The sequence below is a fragment of the Somniosus microcephalus genome, chromosome 6, assembly GCF_052327205.1.
Source record: "Somniosus microcephalus isolate GS21.2 chromosome 6, FLI_Smic_1.0, whole genome shotgun sequence".
NCBI lineage: Eukaryota > Metazoa > Chordata > Chondrichthyes > Squaliformes > Somniosidae > Somniosus > Somniosus microcephalus.
This window is the reverse complement of record NC_140992.1, coordinates 238,079,130-238,099,382: the sequence shown is the minus strand read 5'-3', so window position 1 is coordinate 238,099,382 and position 20,253 is coordinate 238,079,130. Positions and strand designations below refer to the sequence as shown.

Here is a 20,253-nt window from a genome sequence, read left to right as displayed (position 1 = left end):
CATCCCCTACTTCCTTCACCACACCAATGGTGACTATGCCTTCAGCGTCTAGGCCCTAAACTCTGGAATTCCCTCCCTAAACCACTCCACCACTCCCCCTTTAAGACGCTCCTTAAATCCGAAATCTTTGACTAAGCTTTTAGTCACCACTACTAATGGCTCATTCTTTGGATTGGTGTCAATTTTTGCCTGATTATGCTCATATGAAGTGCCTTGGGACGTTTTATCAAAGCTGGACATCCGTGAGGCATTGAGGACCATCAGCGGGCAGCAGAATTGTATACCACCACAATCTAACCACATGAACAGGCATATATCCCTCACTCCTCCATCACCATCAAGCCAGATGTCCAATCCTGGTTCAATAAGAGTTGTAGAACTGCATACAGAAGAGCAGGGCCAGGCATACCTGAAAATGAGGTGCCAACCTGGTGAAGCTACAACGCAGGACTACATCCATGCTAGCCAGCAAAAGCAGCATGCTATAGACAAAGCTAAGCGCTCCCACAACCAACAGATTAGGCCAAAGCTCTGCAGCCCTGTCATACCCAGTCGTGAATGGTGGTGTACAATTAAGCAACTAATGGGAGGAGGAGATTTCCTGTCCTTAACGCTGATGGAGCCCAGCATGTGAGTGCAAAAGACAAGGCTGAAGTGTTTGCAACCATTTTCAGCCAGAAGTCCTTCTCCACCTCCTTCTGAAGTCCCCACCATCACAGATGCCAGTCTTCAGCCAGTTCTGAAGAAGATAATGGTGGGCATGCTCAAATATTGCATGTAGCTTCCCCAGTGTAGAATCTTTGTGATGGATTGATGTTGGAAGATAGAAGCATCTTCAGGGATACCATATTTTGATTACAAGTTTGTTACGATCTGAGTCATTTGGAGGCATGCCGCCTGCGTACGCCTCCGAACAGAAAGAAAACTACGTACTTACCTTGTGTCTCCAGAGCTTCGGACTCTTGCGGTCCTGGGCCTGCAGGCATACGCTTGCGTGAAGGCCCACAGATCCCAGGGACGCATGCGATTCGCAAGCGTCCTTGGGATCATGTGGGCCAGGCCAACCAATCAAAAAGGGGGATTCCTATTATGCTTATGGGGATCCCATTTATGTATTTCACACCACTTAAATAAAAATAAATGATCACAGGTTCAAAATTAATTAAAATACTCTTTAATTAAACCTTTAAAATAAAATTTAAGTTTTTGAAAAATAAATGTAAACATTTTTAAACGGGATAAAATTTACCTAAACTAATTTTAAATGCAAGTGAATGTTTAAATCATGACCTCTGACCTTTGACAAAGTGCTTTACATTTTACTTCCACCTGAGAGGACAGACGAAACCTCCAACAGTGCAGCACGGATGCTTGTGTGTCTTATACATTGTATTTCCAGAACTGTCAATATTTTTAGGTGTGAAATTTCCAGCTGTGAGGCAAATGCCTGACATGTTAACAGGTTCTAAAAATATAAAGAAAGTTAAAAGCGGTAAGTTGCATTTGTCACATGTGCCACAGGGAGCAGCCAAGTGGCATTACTATAATCTTCCCTCGACTGTCATTCTCTTTCTGTAGTTCTCTTTTGTCGTCTCATAGTCTGTAGGATTTATAAGTGATTCCTTGTTGAGCAAGTGAAATCAAGAGAAATGTCAGAAATTACACATTACTTACATGGACCATTCCATACATGCATTTCATACATTTTGACAGTAAAATCTCTGCTTACCTGAACTTCAGAACTGTCAAACTTCTGCACTAAATTTCAATTAATAAATCAGACAATTAGTATTCAGCCTTTGATTTCTGTTACCACTGCTGGATGCCCGTCTGTGTTTACTTCAATGACCGGGAATTGGAGATAGACCCATCAGATATGTCATCTGATCAGGTCCTTTTGTGAGATATTGTGAATATTTGTGAGGTTGCCTTTTGTCTCGCACAAAAAAATCTCCTCCCTGAAAGAGAATATGCTGAATGATTAATTTTTGAAAATCTTTTGTTAAGTGAGTGCTTTACATTGAAGTGTGAAGTTGTAATTTAATTTAACCCTGTAAATTAAAAAAAAATTAAAAAGCAGTTGGGTAGGATGTGGGTCAGTGCCATTTCCTAGTTTCGGTCATGCTATCTTTGGAAACACAAGATTCGCTTGGCGGGAAACTGATAACTGATGGGACCGGATTGGCTGCCCATTTTTCATCCTGCCCAATTTTACTTTCCATTGAAGTCGGGTGGGGTGTGAAACTGATGGCCGATCTGATCTTGTGAGTTTCCTGCCGGGTGGTTAGGTTAAAATTACCCCAAGGTGTTTATCTAGATTGAGAGAAAATTAAAGGACAAGTAAATTTGTTAAGCTGTTGTGCACTGGCAGAAGCCGAAGAGCAGTCTTTCTCTTGTTTAGTTGGGAAATGGTGTATGATGGAAAAGGAGTGGAGCAAAATGATTTTGTAATACAGTATATAGGTGATAATAGGCTTGTTAATCTGTTCCTACTATTGCAGACTTTTCTCTACAATGAACTATATTTGTACAATATCAAGAAGAACTCATGGACAAAACTGGAAACCCCAAATCCACCAGCTCCTCGCTCTGCCCACCAGGTACACTTGAGTTTAGAAATGTAAGCAGTAAGAGAGGTAGAAAGTATTTTTTTTGTTCTTATAAAGATTTGCAGCTTCAAGCAGTTATGGTGGTATGTAAGCACGTTGCTGATCATGTGTAATATTTTACCTGTCTAAAAAAGCTTTCGTAGTTTTTATTTTATCAAAGTGGCGACTTCATCAGTTGGATTTTGTTTTTGTTTTCTTTTCGACTTGATATTAAATAATAGTGGGTTCGGCAGTACCATTTTAAGTTTATCGTAACCAGCATTTTGAAAAATGTTTGGGGAGAATCCTTACTTTCCTGGAAAAGGGAAGTGAAAATGGTTGCATTTACCTGATGCAATTGATCTTATCATTCCCTTCTCGACCAAAAAAAATTACATTTTGCCTTGCATTCTGAATATGTTGGTGTCAAGTAATGCTCTTAATCAGATGCTATATTTCAGTGTTGATATGTTCCAGTAAGTGAGATCTTGCAGCATGAAATTCAGCTTCGCTCTTGCCAGTGGAGAGGTTCCTTGTCTCAGTTTGGTACCTCTCCACTTAGGCTGAGATCAGGAGCTCAGAAGACTGGGTGTTTGAATTAAAGGTACTATGATAGATTACTTTTATAGTAAAATATTATATAAGAAGAAAAATTAGCATCCTTTTCACCATGCAATGTAACTATAAAATGCTGCACTGCCATGCTTTTTCCAATAATGCATAAAGTGTTCAGTGTAACACAGGGTGTTGTATATATGTTACTGTAACATTTATTTTGTTACCATGACAGGTTGTGGTGGTTCCTCAAGCTGGTGGACAACTCTGGGTGTTTGGAGGAGAATTTGCATCCCCTAATGGTGAACAATTTTACCATTATAAGGACCTTTGGGTGCTGCATCTCGCCAGCAAGACGTGGGAACAAATCAAGTACAAACTATTTTTGTACCTAGTTACAGTATTATAGAAAAGAGATTCTGATTTTTCTTTTGTTTACTGTGTTGGTACTATATTGTTTAACCATTCCTTTCCCAAGGATGAATCATCTAGTCTCGGCACAATTGGGCTGCTGCCACTAAGGACGAGATAACGTGCCTGCACGAATAGTTCTCCGGCACTTTGACTGAAAATTGGTTTTTGCCATTGCTCTTCAGTTAATCAGAGTCTAATTTTTCTTATGTAGATACTACTTCATAAATGGTTGATGGGTGCCAGGAGGTGCAAAAATTAGGCCAGGAAAAAGGATAGACTTTTTTTAAACAAAAAGTATTAGAGGTATTTCAATAGGCCTTAAGTCTGCTTTGCCTTGCATATGCTTAAGGTAATTATTTTATTTACAAGAATTAGCTTGTCCCATTTCTGAGGTCCCACAACCAAGATCAATAATCAATTAATCTGTTCTGGTGGTGTTGGTTGAGGGAAAATTTATGCCCATGGCCCCGGGAGAACTTTCCTGATCTTATTTGAATACTGCCGTAGGATCTTTAACATTCACCTGAGCAGGTAAATGAAGCCTTCGCTAAACTTCTCATCCAAAAGACAGCATCTCTAACTGCAGCACTGACTCAGTGCCGCACTGAAGTGTTAGCCTAGATTATGTGCTCAAATCCTGGGTGGGACTTGAACTCACAACCTTCTACTTCAGGCAAAAATGCGATCACTGAGGCAAGCCAAAAATGTTTCTCGGATACATTAGAATACTTGCATCAGGAGAAATTCTGTTTATGTTGTCAGTTCAACCCACAAAGAACCCATTGCATGTCCCATCAGACAGACATTTAATTACAGGAAACTTTGGTTAACTGTCCGGAATGCTCGATCCACCGGCAAAATTCAGGAGCCGGTTCAGTAAGTTTTTTTTCTTTTCGTTGCTTTTTTTTTCACCAGTCAGGCACTGCAAAGTCTAGCTAAAGCTGTTGCTTAGCTACAGAGACGCTTGCAAGCTACGGCCAACTGTTTAGAAGCTGTTGGGTTTGTTGCTAGATAAAAGCTCCGTATGTTTTAACATCAGTGCTGGTTTGTCCGGCAGTTTTGATGGGACGGCAACAGCTCGGTCCCGTCGGTGCCGGATATCACAAAGTTTCCTGTAACCAGGTTATTCATGTCAGGTGTTCACAGTTGTATCCATCAACCCATTGCACTGCTAACTGATGTATTGTGCAGTTCTCCACTGGAGCTGCTAGTCGGCATATGCACCACATTCACATCATTCTAAGAATTTTGACCCTCCAACTCTGGAAATTGAATGCCTACATGGATCGGTCTTCTATGTCTTATTAGAGCCTTGGCATGATGTATAGCCCTGCCAATAGGAATTTAGTTCCTGTATTTTGTCACATCCATCTGGCACAGACAATCTCCTTAGGACAATTTTCCTGTTGGGGTGCCCATCCATAAGGAAATCCATATATTTTACAAAAGAAATCTAATCATGGGGCCTTTAGTTACATCTGGAATTTCAATCTCAATTGAAGATTTCATTAGACATTTCTGGAAAGAGGATCTGCTCTGCAAAGACTGGGAAGCACCTGTTGGTCATTAATCTACCAAGGGTTAGTATTGGTTTAGTGTTCCCACTGGAGAGATTCCCAGGATACCATTAATTGACTCCATCAGCAAGCTTTCTCAAGTGATCTACTTTTACAATATTTATAATATAATGTAATGCCAGAAAAGTTAGGTTTTCGGGCAGCCACAAAAGATGATAAAGCTTTCTGTCTTCTCTGATATGGAGGATAAATGTTTGGCCAGATGATAATTAGTGCTGCAGTAATCTGACAAAAACGTGTCTGTGACTCACTGATGATATTTAACCAATGTAAGAAGTCACACAACACCAGGTTATAGTCCAACAGCTTTATTTGAAATCACAAGCTTTCGGAGCGCTGCTCCTTCGTCACCTGACGAAGGAGCAGCGCTCCGAAAGCTTGTGATTTCAAATAAAGCTGTTGGACTATAACCTGGTGTTGTGTGACTTCTTACATTTGTCCACCCCAGTCCAACTCCGGCATCTCCACACCATTATTTAACCAACAAGCAAACCTGGCAAAGAACAAATGAGTGATGCAGTTACAAATGTTTTATGATGATGGATTTTCCCATTGGAGAAATATTATTTTCAGTGGGCTCCAGCCATGTTTCTACAAATCACATAGATCTCTTAGTTGGAAACTTAAGAGTGCAGGGCAGTTTTTATTTACAACAGTAAGGATTAACTTCCATGGCATTTACCACAAAAATTCGAATAGGTGACAACTAATATATTACAGAAATAACCACTGTGGAGCCTAACCACCTTAACTTCAGAACAGATATGCTGAAATTGGCATTGCGCTGTCAACGCCGAACTTTGCTAACTGGATTAGTAACAAAACAGAGAAGTTTTGCATGAAGAGGTTTATTTTTGTCTGGGAAGCCGTTTTGAGTTATTGTTCAGCCATGATCTAATTGAATGGTAGAACAGGCTTGAGAGGCCGAATGGCCTACCCTGTTCCTGTGTTGCTGCTTAAAAATCCAACTTGATAGCATAAGCCTATATAAGCAATGGAATACTTTGTAAGGATTGCTTGAGCAATCAATTGTTTTTGCAAACATGACCTTTGGAATGCTTCTGGCATTGTTGTATAATGTAGTATCTTTCCCCCAGTGTAGTCTGTGCACAGTTGTGAAAATTACAGTGTTGGATGTCTCCAAAGTAAGGACATTATAAAAACTGATTCTGGTGTTTCACGCTATGAATTAAGACTAAGTGCACTGTTCAGCTAAAGCAGGGTTAGAGGGCACGGGATAACCAGGAGCATGCATAAGTAATTTTGCCCCCATTTTACAGTAGTACATTCTGTCCTTATTTTTATATTTCCAATTTAAATTCCTATTTTCTCATTTATAATGGAAACTTGTAGCACTGTAATCACACACTCCTGCCAGTAATGGCATTGTAATGTCTCCATTGGGTGAGGGTGTAATTATAGCCCGACAAGTTGTGCAAAGTCAGTTTCCATTAATAACATGGACATAGGAATTTATAGTGGAAAAAGTTGACAAGTGCGTGTAGATATACAGGAAACTTTGTGATATCCGGCACCGACGGGACCGGCGTGTTGCCGATCTATCAAAACTGCCGGACATACAAAGTTAATGTTGAAGCATACGGAGGTTTTCATCTCCGTATCTGACAACAAACACTGTTGCTTAGCAACAGCTTCTAAAGAGTCGGCTGCAGCTGCAAGCGTCTCTAGCTGAAGCTGTTGCTATAGCTGCAGACCTTGCAGTGCCTGACTGGGAAAAAAAAAACGAGAACTAAAAAAACTTACAGAAAATGGCTCCTGATTTTTGCCGTTAGATCGAGTATTTCGGACTTACAACCTCCGGATAAACCAAAGTTTCCTGTATTTGGCATATATATGCGGATTGACTCAAATTTCACATTCATTAAAAAGCAACCAATCAAGGAACACTTAATTACTCACAATGCACATAGTACTGTATATTTTCATTATATATGGAAAACATTCAATTCACAAAGCAGAAACAATCCTTCAGAAGTTGTGAGAAAGCCTTTGAATGCTGTGACACGTTTTGATTTCTCCCTCTTCACTTTCCTCCCTCAACCTAACCTTTTAAGGATTCCCTGACCTGTGCATTTTTTTCTTCAGGAATCCACAGTGGTCCTCTTGTCATGGCAACCACTCTCAAAGCAGCATAAGCCTTTTGTTTGGCATCCTTCCCGGGGCTCCCATTGTTGACTTAGGGCAACTGTTATTATGTTTTGGGGGGGGGGGGGGGGGGCACTGAGCATGTGGCCTCCTTATTCTTCGTACCAAAACGTACCACCTCACTTACCTATATTGAAATTAATTTGCCAATTAAACCCCGATTCTGCAAGTTTATTAATATCTTCCTGTATTTTATCGCAGTCCTCCTCTGCATTAACTACAACCCCCCCAATTTGATGTCCACAAATTCTGAAATTGTACTTCTGAATCCTGAGTCCAAATCGTTTATGTAAATAGTGAACAACAATGATCCCAGCACCGATCCTTGTGGAACACCACTTCCCACCTTTTGCCAGTCTGAGTAAATACCTTAACCCCTACTCTTGCACGGTGGCATAGTGGTTAGCACTGTTGCCTCACAGCGCCAGGGACCCGGGTTCGAATCCGGCCTCGGGCGACTGTCTGTGTGGAGTTTGCACATTCTCCCCGTGTTTGCGTGGGTTTCCTCCGGGTGCTCCGGTTTCCTCCCACAGTCCAAAGATGTGCAGGTTAGGTTGATTGGCTATGATAAATTGACCCTTAGTGTTAGGGGGATTAAATACGTGGGGTTACGGGGATAGGGTGGGATATGTGTTGGTGTAGGAGTTACGGGGATCGGGTGGGATATGTGTCGGTGCAGGCTTGATGGGCCGAAATGGCCTCTATCTGCACTGTGGGGTTTCTGTGATTTCTTTGTTTTCTGTTTTGTAGCCAGCTTGCTATCCATTCTGCTACTTGTCCCCTGACTCCATATGTTCTGACCTTAATGTGGTAGACTTTTTGAAAATCCAAATATATTCCGTCTACTGGCACTATTCTCTTTTCTAATGATTTTTTAATACATATGAAATAGTGCCTCTGCTATCTCTTCCCTAACTTCTTTTAATATGCGCAGATGCAATCCATCCTCTCTAAGTTTGATGAGTTTATCAATTATCTTCCCACTTTCTATCTTAAATGTCTTTATATCTTTTTTGATTTCTTCTAATGTCATGTCCACCTTGTTAGTCTCCCTGGTAAATACTGATGCACGGTAATTATTTAAAATTTCTGCCATTTTGCTGTCATTATCTGTGAGTTTATCGTGTGTATCCCTTAGTAACCCTATTCCTATCCTGATTTTTCTTTTGTTATTTATGTGTCTGTGGAATACTTTACTTTTAATTTTTATATTCCTTGATAATTTAATTTCATAGTTCTCTTTGCCTTCCTAATTGTTTCTTTGACGCCTTTCCTAAACTTTTCGTATTCCCTTTTGTCATCCTCTCCTTTGTTGTATGCCTTTTTCTTTAGTTTCAATTTTGCCCTTATTTCTTTATTCATCCATGGTGTGTCATTACTGACTAGTTTGTTCTTGCTTTTTATAGTGTGATATATTTCTCCTGGACTTCTATAAACTTCATATTGCAGGTGCTGGATTCAGTTGTGAGTCACAAATAACCTCAAAGGTTTTGTTTAACTTTCAGTAAAATAGTAAAGTCCTCCAATCTAATCAATCTAGATGTCTATTTTTCTTCTGTTTAATTTAATTTGTCAGTGTCTCTGATTCATAGTTTATAGCCTGAGAGATACAGTATGTTAGTGTTATTTGTCTGTCTAAGCTGGTGATTCACAAAATATGCAGCATCTTGTGCTGTGAGTGAGCTTATTAACAGGATAAGGGGTTTATTGTTCATCCTGGGCAAGTTGCCTCTTTGATTACTTTGTGGATAAGGTGATATTTAGTTCATAAGAAGCATGGACCAGCTGTGTTTAGAAAGTATCTACATCATCATTTTGTTAAATCTCTGTTTAATAATTTTTGCTGATGACGTTGACAAATAAGATAACCCACCACATGGGGAATTGTGGGCAAGATGCCACGTCTTACATAAGAACATAAGAAATAGGAGCAGGAGTAGGCCATTCGGCCCCTTGAGCCTGCCCCGCCATTCAATGAGATCATGGCTGATCTTCTACCTCAACTCCACTTTCCTGCATTATCCCCATATCCCTTGATTCCCTTAATATTCAAAAATCTATCGATCTCTGTCTTGAATATACTCAACGACTGAGCCTCCACAGCCCTCTGGGGTAGAGAATTCCAAAGATTCACCACCCTCTGAGTGAAGAAATTTCTCCTCATCTCAGTCCTAAATGGCCGACCCCTTATTCTGAGACTATGACCCCTGGTTCTAGACTCCCCAGCCAGGGGAAACATCCTCGCTGCATCTACCCTGTCAAACCTTGTAAGAATTTTGTATGTTTCAATGAGATCACCTCTCATTCTTCTAAACTCTAGAGAATATAGGCCTAGTCTACTTAATCTCTCTTCATAGGACAATCCTCCCATCCCAGGAACCAGTCTGGTGAACCTTCGTTGCACTCCCTCTATAGCAAGTATATCCTTCCTTAGGTAAGGAGACCAAAATTGTACACAATATTCCAGGTGAGGTCTCACCAGGGCCCTATATAATTGCAGTAAGACGTCTTTACTCTTATACTCAAATCCTCATGTAATAAAGGCCAACATACCATTTGCTTTCCAAATTGCTTGCTGTACCTGCATGTTAACTTTCAGCGATTCGTGTACAAGGACACCCAGGTCCCTCTGAACACCAACATTTCCCAATCTCTCACCATTTAAAAAATACTCTGCTTTTCTATTTTTCTTACCAAAGTGGATAACTTCACATTTCTCCACATTATATTCCATTTGCCATGTTGTTGCCCACTCACTTAGCTTGTCTATATATCCTTGAATCCTCTTTGCATCCTCTTCACAACTTACAGTCCCACCCAGCTTTGTATCAACAACAAACTTGGATATATTACATTTGGTTCCCTCATCCAAATCATTGATATAGATTGTGAATAGTTGAGGCCCAAGCACTGATCGTTGCGGTACCCCACTAGTTACAGCCTGCCAACCCGAAAATGACCCGTTTATTCCTACTCTCTGTTTTCTGTCCATTAACCAATCCTCAGTCCATGCTAGTATATTATCTCCAATCCCATGAGCCCTAATTTTGTTTAATAACCTCTTGTGTGGCACCTTATTGAATGCCTTCTGAAAATCCATCCACTGGTTCCCCCTTATCTATTCTGCTAGTTATAACCTCAAAACACTCTAAAAGATTCGTCAAACACGAACCCCCTTTCCTAAATCCGTGTTGACTCTGCCCAATCCTATTATTATTTTCTCAGTGACCTGTTAACATGTCCTTAATAATAGATTCTAGCATTATCCCTACTAATGTCAGGCTAACTGGTCTGTAGTTCCCCGTTTTCTCTCTCCTTTCTTAAACAGTGGGGTTACACTTGCTACCTTCCAATCCACAGGAACCGTTCTAGAATCTATGGAATTTTGGAAGATGACAACCAATGCGCCCACTATCTCTATAGCCACCTCTTTCAAAACCCTAGTATGTAGGCTGTCGGGTCCAGGGGATTTATCGGCTTTCCATCCCATTAATTTCTCCAGTACTATTTTTTTTACTAATACTAATTTCTTTCAGTTCCTTATTCTCGCTAGACCCTTGGTTCTCCACTATTTCCGGGAAGTTTTTTGCATCTTCTTCCATGAAGACCGACACAAAGGGGGCAATTTTGCCAGCCCTGGGGAGGTGGGTATGGAGGCGGTACAGCCGGGAAAATGGCAGAATCTGGGATGCGGGTACCCATCGCGCCCCCAACCCGCCTCCGTGCCATCCTCCCAGGAGGCGGGTACCTGACCCGCGCCAGGCCCCGTCTCCTGGAGGCGGGAAGGGGATTACAGCCACTTAACTGCCTGTTAACAGGTAGTTCAGAGGATTATCTCCATTTTTCCATCAGAGGTGCGGGCTTCCCAACGTCGGGAAACCCCGCCAGGGTCAGCGAGGCGAGCAGTGGGTCTCCAGGGGTGGAGGTGAGTGATGGGTGCAAGTGTGGAGAGGTAAGTATGTGAGGTGAGTGAAAAGTGTTAGAAAAAGTTTACTTACCTTTGTTTCTTCCTGCAGGCTTCAATTGTTGGGGATCCGGAGGCTCCGGCATCTCAATGGCAGAGGTGACATAATGGCTGCTGCATTCTCCGACGCAACAGCCATCTGCTTTCTGCTCAGAAAATAGGTTTGGTGAGCCTTGAGTACAAGAACTCACCAAACAACAGAGAATGTCAGTGTTTGACAGCTTCTCAAAGCTGTCAAATGATGACAATTCATCTGTCAAAAATATTTGACAGATAAAACGTCATATGCTGACGTTCTCTGTAACCGGCTTCCCCTTAATTGGCCTGCTAAGCCCAGGCTCAACAAGGTCAATCAAGAGAAAATAGCATGGGTTGGTCACAAGTCGATGGAGGCGGGACTAAAACCCGACAAGCAGCAGTCCCACCTCCAACGCACCCCCATTGGCAAAATCACCCCCAAAGTATTTGTTTAATTTCTCAGCCATTTCCTTATTCCCCATTATAATTTCTCCTGTCTCAGCCTGTAAGGGACCCACATTTACTTTTGCTAATCTTTTCCTTTTTACATACCTCTAGAAGCTTTTACAGTCTTTTTATGTCTCTCGCTAGTTTACTCTCTCATTCTATTTTCCCCTTTCTTTATCAATTTCTTGGTCCTCCTTTGCTGAATTCTAAAATCCTCCCAATCCTCAGGCTTACTACTCTTTTTGGCAACATTATAAGCCTCTTCCTTTGATCTGATACTGTCTTTAACTTCTCTTGTTAGCCACGGTTGGACCACTTTTCCTGTGCCGTTTTTGTGCCTTAAAGGAATGTATATTTGTTGTAAATTATGTATTAATTCTTTAAATGCTAGCCATTGCTTCTCTACAGTCATACCTTTTAATGTAGTTTTCCAATCTACCTTCGCCAGCTCGCCCCCCCCCCCCATACCTATGTAGTTTGCTTTGTTTAGATTTAAGACCCTAGTTTCGGATTTAACTAAATCACTTTCAAACTCAATATAAAATTCCATCATATTATGGTCACGCTTCCCTGAAGACCCCTTTACTACAAGGTTATTAATTAACCCTTTCTCGTTGCACAATACTAGATCTAAAATAGCCTGTTCGCTAGTTGGTTCCTCAACATACAGATCTAGAAAACTCTCTTGCATAGATTCCATGAATTTGTCCTCTACACTATTACAGGTAGACTATCCTTTATCCGAAAACCTCAGGACCAGCCGTGTTTCGGTTTTCGGAAAATTTCGGATTTCGGAAGGTGGGTCGGCGGGGGTCCGTTGGGGTCGGCGTCGGCGGGGGTCCGCGGGGTGGTCCGCAGTCGTGGCTTGTCCGTCGCTGCTAGCCTGGAATGCAATGAAGTTCCGCATTTCCACCAACAGGTCTGCTCAGCGTAAGTCGGCGGGGGTCCGCGGGGGGGTCGGTCGGGGTCGGCAGGGGGGGTCCGCGGGGGGTCGTGCGCACGACTTACGCTGACCCTCTGCTCAGCGTAAGTCGGCGGGGGTCCGCGGGGGGTCATGCGCACGACTTACGCTGACCCTCTGCTCAGCGTAAGTCGGCGGGGGGGTCGGGGTCGGCGCGGGGGGTCGTGCGCCACTCTGGTCATGTCATGCGCACAACTTACGCTGACCGAAAAAACCTTCGGTTTTTAGAGGGTTTCGGTTTTCGGAAGTTCGGATAAAGGGTAGTCTACCTGTACAGCAAATTTGGTTTGCCCAGTCTATATGTAGATTAAAGTCCCCCATGATTACTGTATTACCTTGGTTACATGTGCCTCTAATTTCCTGATTTACATTCTGCCTTACGTTACAAATACTGTTTGGGGGCCTATAAACAACTCCCGCCAATGTTTTCTGCCCCTTGCTGTTTCTTAGCTCCACCCAAACTGATTCTACTTCTTGATTTTCAGAGCTAAGATCCTTTCTCTCTACTGTCTTTATCCCATCCTTTATTTTCAGGGCTACCCCTCCTCCTTTTCCATTTTGCCTATCACTTCTAAGAGTTAAGTATCCTGGAATATTTAATTCCCAACCTTAGCCACATTGCAGCCACGTCACCGTAATGGCCATTAGATCAAACCTATTAATTTCTATCTGCGCTATTAATTCATCTATTTTGTTGCGAATGCTTCGCGCATTCAGATATAGTGCCTTTAGCTTTGACTTATTTCTATTTTTCCCTGATGTCTCCGTAGTCAATGATGCCTTATTACCTTTGTTACTCTCTCGCTCCCTTACTGACCCACTCTGCTTATTTTTACCCAAAACTCTACTCTGCTCTAGAGCCTTGACATTTTTCTCACTGCTATTAAATTTAATCTTTCCTGAATCCTTCCACCCCCCCCTTCATTAGTTTAAAGCCCTGTCTACTGCCCTAGTTATTTGGTTCACCAGGACAATACTCCCAGCTCTGTTTAAGTGGAGCCTGTCCCAACGGAACAGCTCCCTCTTTCCCCAGTACTGGTATCAGTGCCCCATGAACTGAAACCCCTTCCTCCCACACCACTCTTTGAGCCACAAAATTAAACCTCTTATCTGTTTGTCCCTATGCCAATTTGCACGTGGCTCAGGTAACAAGCCAGAGATTATTACCTTTGAGGTTCTGCTTTTTAATTTAGATCCTAGCCCCTCAAACTCCCTCAGCAGTACCTCATTCCTATCTATGTCATTGGTTCCTATGTGGACCACGACAACTGGATCCTCACCCCCCCACCCCACTCCACTCCAAGTTCTCCTCCCCCTCCCACTCCAAGTTCTCCTCCCCCTCCCACTCCAAGTTCTCCTCCCCCTCCCACTCCAAGTTCTCCTCCCCCTCCCACTCCAAGTTCTCCTCCCCCTCCCACTCCAAGTTCTCCTCCCCCTCCCACTCCAAGTTCTCCTCCCCCTCCCACTCCAAGTTCTCCTCCCCCTCCCACTCCAAGTTCTCCTCCCCCTCCCACTCCAAGTTCTCCTCCCCCTCCCATTCCAAGTTCTCCACTCCAAGTTCTCCTCCCCCTCCCACTCCAAGTTCTCCTCCCCCTCCCACTCCAAGTTCTCCTCCCCCTCCCACTCCAAGTTCTCCTCCCCCTCCCACTCCAAGTTCTCCTCCCCCTCCCACTCCAAGTTCTCCTCCCCATCCCCCTCCAAGTTCTCCTCCCCCTTCCCCTCCAAGTTCTCCTCCCCCTTCCCCTCCAAGTTCTCCTCCCCTTCCCCTCCAAGTTCCCCTCCCCCTCCAAGTTCCCCTCCCCCTCCAAGTTCTCCTCCCCCCTCCCCCTCCAAGTTCTCCTCCCTCTCCCCCTCCAAGTTCTCCTCCCTCTCCCCCTCCAAGTTCTCCTCCAGCCGCGCGATGTCTTCAACCCTGGCACCAGGCGGGCAACACCACCTTCGTAACCCTCGGTCGCGGCTGCAGAGAACAGTATCTATCCCCCTGACTATACTGTCCCCTACCACAACTACTTTTGCTTTCACTCCCCCCACTTGAATGGCCTCCTGCACCATGGTGCCATGGTCTGCTTGCTCATCCATCCTGCAGGCTTTTCCCTCCACCACACAGACAGCAAGAACCTCATACCTGTTGGACAAGGGCAAAGGCTGCGGCTCCTCCAGCACTGCCCCTGAGGTTCACTTACCCACCTGAGTTGCAGTCACACCCTCCTGTCCCTGACCACTAACCAGACCTGTACCACTGCCTAACCTAAGGGGTGTGACTGCCTCCTGGATCAAAGTGTCCAGGTAACTCTCCCCTTCCCTGATGCCCCGCAATGTCTGCACCTGACTCCAGCTCAAAAACTCTGAGCTGAAGTTCCTCAAGCTGCAGGCACTTACTGCAAACGTGGTTGTCCGGGATCACAATGCTCTCCACAAACTCCCACATGCTGTAGTTGCGGCACACCACCTGCACTGCCATCCCTATATGACCTTGTTTTATTTAATTAAATTTGTAATTAGGTAACTTAGTTTACAGTGTAGTTTCTTGACTACTTACTTGATCTAGATTAAGTAATGGGTACTGAAATTAAATATCTACCTGTAACACAAAGCACTACAAGTAGTGTAGGCAAAAAGCAGCAACTCCTTCCCCCTCTTCTCCAAATTCCCACTCTTTCCAAATTCCCAAATAAAACACTGTTTAAGTCCACTCCGTTTAAGTACACTGCGTTTTAATCCTGCTCTGTGCTCTGCAGATCTGTTTACTCTTGTACTCGCGGAGCCTCACCCAATTCACAAGTGTTGACTCAGCTCTCCTGCTCCTGGTGATTAGCACCGATTCAAGACGAGCACTTGCAGCTGACTGACAGTTAACTGCCACTGGCAGTTTCATCCCCAGTTTAGTTTTTTTAAATTTGGCGTTTGTTTAGAATATACACATAAGAAAAATAGAAAATAATGAAACCACGCAAAAACATGAACAAAAGTTTGCTTAGAATAGATGGTATCATTTAACATACAAAAGTATATATTTGTTAATGCATATATGCATGAAATATAGTTTACCAACAAATGGAGATGTACTGTATTCAGTTCTTGTTTTATGTCCTGAGTAATGTGGTAAGTACAGCTCTGTAAAAGTTGGATGTCTATTTAATGAATCCTGTACCTAACTGAACAAATTACCTGAATTAAAAGCCCAGCATTCTAAATTTGAAATGTTGGTTACAGCATCAATGGAATTCAGTTCCTCTGCCATCCGATGGGATGGGGAGAATACAAGTAATCTTGTCTAAAATTAAACTTTTTGGGTGAAAATTGGGCAAACAACTGTATGGGATTAAGATGTACAGTCCACAAATCAAAGGTCTTCAACCTGATTTCTGGTCCTTTTATGGCTGTAGGCTAACCACCCCCACCAGGGATAGAATCTAGGCCCAAGGAACAACCAACAAAGTACAAGTAAAAGGCCCTCATGTAATGGTGATTCCTCCCTTCCCGTCTCGATTCTGTCTTTCAAGTGATCCAAGGGGGTGAATCACTTGCCATTTCTTGTGGACCAGTGGACAAGCATCACTGATAAGAAGTAAGCCACCTGTGTTTCCCTTTGCATGACAAACTAAGATTCTCCCAAAATTAGGAAAACAATCTGTTCAGGTCATTGAGGGAGTTCATATGGGAGAAATTCTGTTTGCGGAGGTTGTTGCTCTCTTGTGACTCCACTCTACAGCATAACTACTGGCAAGCTTAACATTGTTTTCTGACATTGAAATCTTGCTAATCTCATTTGTGATTTTTGGCTATTCTTTGGTTAGATTTGAGAATTACGAGGAACAATTTAAATTTGGTTGCACCATTCCCAAGCAGCAGAAGTGCAGCTTCTATTTGTGGGTTATTGGATGAGATTGAAGTGGCAAATATTTGTGCACTAAAATTTTTATTACAGTGATGAGAATGTGCAGCTTGCTGCCACATGGAGTGGTTGAAGCAGATAGCATTGATACATTTAAGGGAGGCTTAATGCATACATGAGGGAGAATGAGATAGAGGGATTCGGAGGCAGGGTGGGAAGAGGTAATTAGAGTGGGAGGAGACTCGTGTGGACTACAAACACCGACATAGACCAGTTCGGCCAAATGGTCTGTTTCTGTGCTGCAGATTCTATGTCATCTACTATGGATGGGAATTTATGCTTGATATTTTGTGAGCCCCAAAAAGTTGTCACAGTTCTGCCCAGTACCAGATCTGCTGTATTTGAATAAAGTCCTTTAAAAATTCCAAAGTGTCACATTGCCACACATTTTTAGATAAATCTGTCTAGGAGACGAGATAAAAGCTGTAGATCTTAAAAAGTGCTTCTTTGTTTGCAACACTGGAAATTCCTCAAGTTCCTGTTCAACCTAGTAGTGCAAGGTACTTCCATTTAGACTTAAATCAATGCAGTACCAACAGCAGTATTGCTTGTAAGCCTGTTTAAATATTTGAATCACTGTACTTTGTCAGTCACTTAAGTTGCTGGGAGAAGCCTTGCATTGGAACAAGTTCAGGTCTCCAGGAGATGTGTGGGCGGTTAACAGCCCTAAAGACTTGTTTGGTTGGAAATAATACAAAAATAGCCTGTAATTTGCTATGATTCAGAGCTATTTCCCGTTGGCTGTTGAAAATTGTTTGCGTTGCCATCAGCTGCTTGACAATGGTGCACTAATTGCATTGTTCCTACAAAATATGAGCTACTGAACTCGTGCAATACTAGATTACTACCATGGAAAAATAAACATTAAAAAAAAATCATACAAGCAATATGATTAAAAAAATCTTATTCTATGAACAGAAAAAAATAATTCATTAAGGTTCCGAACACTGGAAGATATACATAATGGGGTAGAGTTTCTGCTCCTTAATGCAGTAATATCAGCGTAATCTGGGCTGAATCAGCCGAACCAGTGCAAAAGATCGGGGAATTTTAAATGTAAGTGAGTTAAGCCTAAAACATTTGCGCTCCAGTTTCCGCGATCTTTTACGTTGGTTCAAGATTCAAATTACTCCAGATCAGGCCCCGCCCACAAAACTGGCAACGCCCCCCAGGTCGACGTGCGAGTTTCTGCTGATTGCATTGGCTTAGGAAGGCTCTTCAAATTGCGCTCATTTTCTTAGGCGCACAGGCACTAGTAAGCACATTTTAAAAGTTTTTTCATATCAAAAAATTGTTAATTTACTAAAAAAAACTAGTGTGCACCAATGAAAGTAGCAAATGGTTCAGTATAGATTTTTTTGTCATTTTCAGTAATTTTAAATCAGGTTACTCACAGGTAGAGGACTGGACACTTACTATTTTTGTGATAAACCCTGTAAGATGTGCGGAAATTGCCCCTCACCCCGTCAAACAGTTTTCAAGTTCAGACCCATCGAACAGACAACACAAAACCCAATGAATCTGTGAAACTTCTTTTACTTAAAAATCAGCAATAGATTACAAGTAAGCATCCGACAGTTTGTAGCGTATAATAATTCCCAATTATACCTCAGCATACACAGAGCTATCCCTTTACTTTAAGTTCAAGCAAAACACCACATACAGTACGTACTAACACCAGCGAGTGGTCAGTCCAGCAGTGACTAGACGTATGATTTCTGGCAACGGACCAGGCCGCCCGGCTGCAGCAGCAAATGGTTAATTTACAGCATCTTTTATATCCCAAAACTTGGCAACCCTCCCACTGCATACGTGTCCCTAACTATACGGCATTAGATGCTTAATAGTCCGTTAAGCATCCGTGGGCTTCAAGGCCGGTTACATTCCATAGTCTGAAGATGTTTCTATTTTTGCACTGATTCCACAGCTCAATCGCCTGTTCCCACAGAACTTTCAAAGTCTGTTTTCCTTATCTGTTGAAAGACAATTGGCAGCTTACAACCACAGCATCTTATTTTGAAAAGTTCTCACAGCAACCAGTCTTTTATCCTCGCAGAGCATGATGGTACATAAAATGTGGTCAACTTTTAAGTTTGGTCAAGTTATAGCAAATCGTGTTTTCTTACAACCCATTTTCAGCTGTATTAATAAAACTGCATCAGGTTACCACTCTTAATATACCAAGGAATGCTTTTTAATAGAAAGAAAAAAGCGATTACATTCTATTACGCTGCCCGATTGCACAGGTTCATGGAAGATTTTACATTTATGATTATGCCAATGATTTTTAGTGGACACTTGACAACCTAACCACTGCAATTTTGAGTGCATTTTGGGCGCAATGCCGGAAACTCTACCCCAATATTTTATCTTAAAACAGAATGCTGACCACTTTGTAAATAGTGTCTGCTGTATTTCAAGCAAAATGCTACAGGTTAAGATGACAAGATTCCTCACTTGATAAATTGAGAATACCCAAGTGGCTTCTCATTAAATAAAATCTTGTTTTGCAAGGAGACAGCAAATATTGTGTTGAGTTTATCATCATTTTATGCGTTCAGGTTTCAAAAATGTATTTAGTCATAATACCCCCTGCACCTGCACTTCATGTCACTCATTTTGCTTTGTGCCCCAACTGTTGGGGCACGACAATTCACAGTTTGGTGTGATTTCACCACTCCTACTTTATCATCTCGCAGCCTCCCCTTTCCCTGTGACTTAGCCTTGCCTCTTACCATGCCGGCTGCACCCTTTCTGTTGGTCTTCACCCCTGTTTTAATCCCTTGCCTTGCACACTGATGATTGGGCCCTCCCCCCTGCAGCATTCTCGCATTCCTTCGTGTTCCATCCCCCTTACCTTCCCTCCACTGTTAGGGCAATGCTATCCAAGTAATCTTGGTTCTTTTGCACTCTCTCTCTGCAGTGATGCCTTCTAGGCCCATGTGAACCCCTTCACCTCTCTTCCTGTATTTCTATACTCTTTTTGTCTGTCTTGACTTTCTGTCTCTTCCCCTCTGTTCCCATTCCCACCTTGCGTTTGATCTTTCCACCTTTGACCCTTACCCTGCTTCTCTGTCCACTTTACTTTCGTCATCGCGCTCTCCCCTCTCAAATTCCCCTTGCCCCCTTTTCTCTCTCTCTGTTTGTCCCCATTCCCCCTTCCTGAACCTTTAAAAAAAAAACGAATGCCTATTTTCCATCAAACGCCTGGGAAATAGGCTTTTAGTTTTTTTTAAAGCACTTCTTAGTTTTAAAAGTGCTTAAAGCAATTTAATTGGAGAGAGTATAAGCCAGGACAAGAACAGGTGACTCAAGGCAGAGGTCTGCGGAACAAAGCTGAGTGATCAGGATTGGGGAGAGAAACAGTGGGACCTAGTGATCCAAGGTATACTTGCGAGGCCCACAGTGGAAGTAGCAAGGGCGAGGGTATAGCTAGGTGGCCTGGGACAAGACATCTAAGACATGATGGTAGGAAGGACTGCAGCCCATACAGGATAATCAGGGGCAGGAGGGCAGCCCTAAGGGAGAAGAAGTCTGGACAGTAGTGGGTGGCTTGAGGCAGACACCTGAGGCATGTGATGAATTGGCAGGGGAGAGGGTGCGGACGGGACCCAAAGTTTTGGATTTTTGGGGGGAAAAGTGGAGATGGTTGGGGCCCAAAGTTTACA

General features: G+C 42.7%; 1 protein-coding gene across 3 annotated transcripts in view; it reads left to right on the top strand.

Annotated features, from left to right (window-relative positions):
• Window positions 1-20,253, top strand: part of klhdc4 (kelch domain containing 4) — a 99,352-nt gene that overhangs the window by 26,391 nt on the left and 52,708 nt on the right. For all 3 annotated transcript variants that reach the window (XM_085991598.1, XM_085991596.1, XM_085991597.1), the window contains exons 4-5: window positions 2,502-2,600; window positions 3,379-3,515. In XM_085991598.1, coding sequence (XP_085847724.1) covers window positions 2,502-2,600; window positions 3,379-3,515 — 236 coding nt within the window. The remainder of the gene's footprint in view (window positions 1-2,501; window positions 2,601-3,378; window positions 3,516-20,253) is intronic.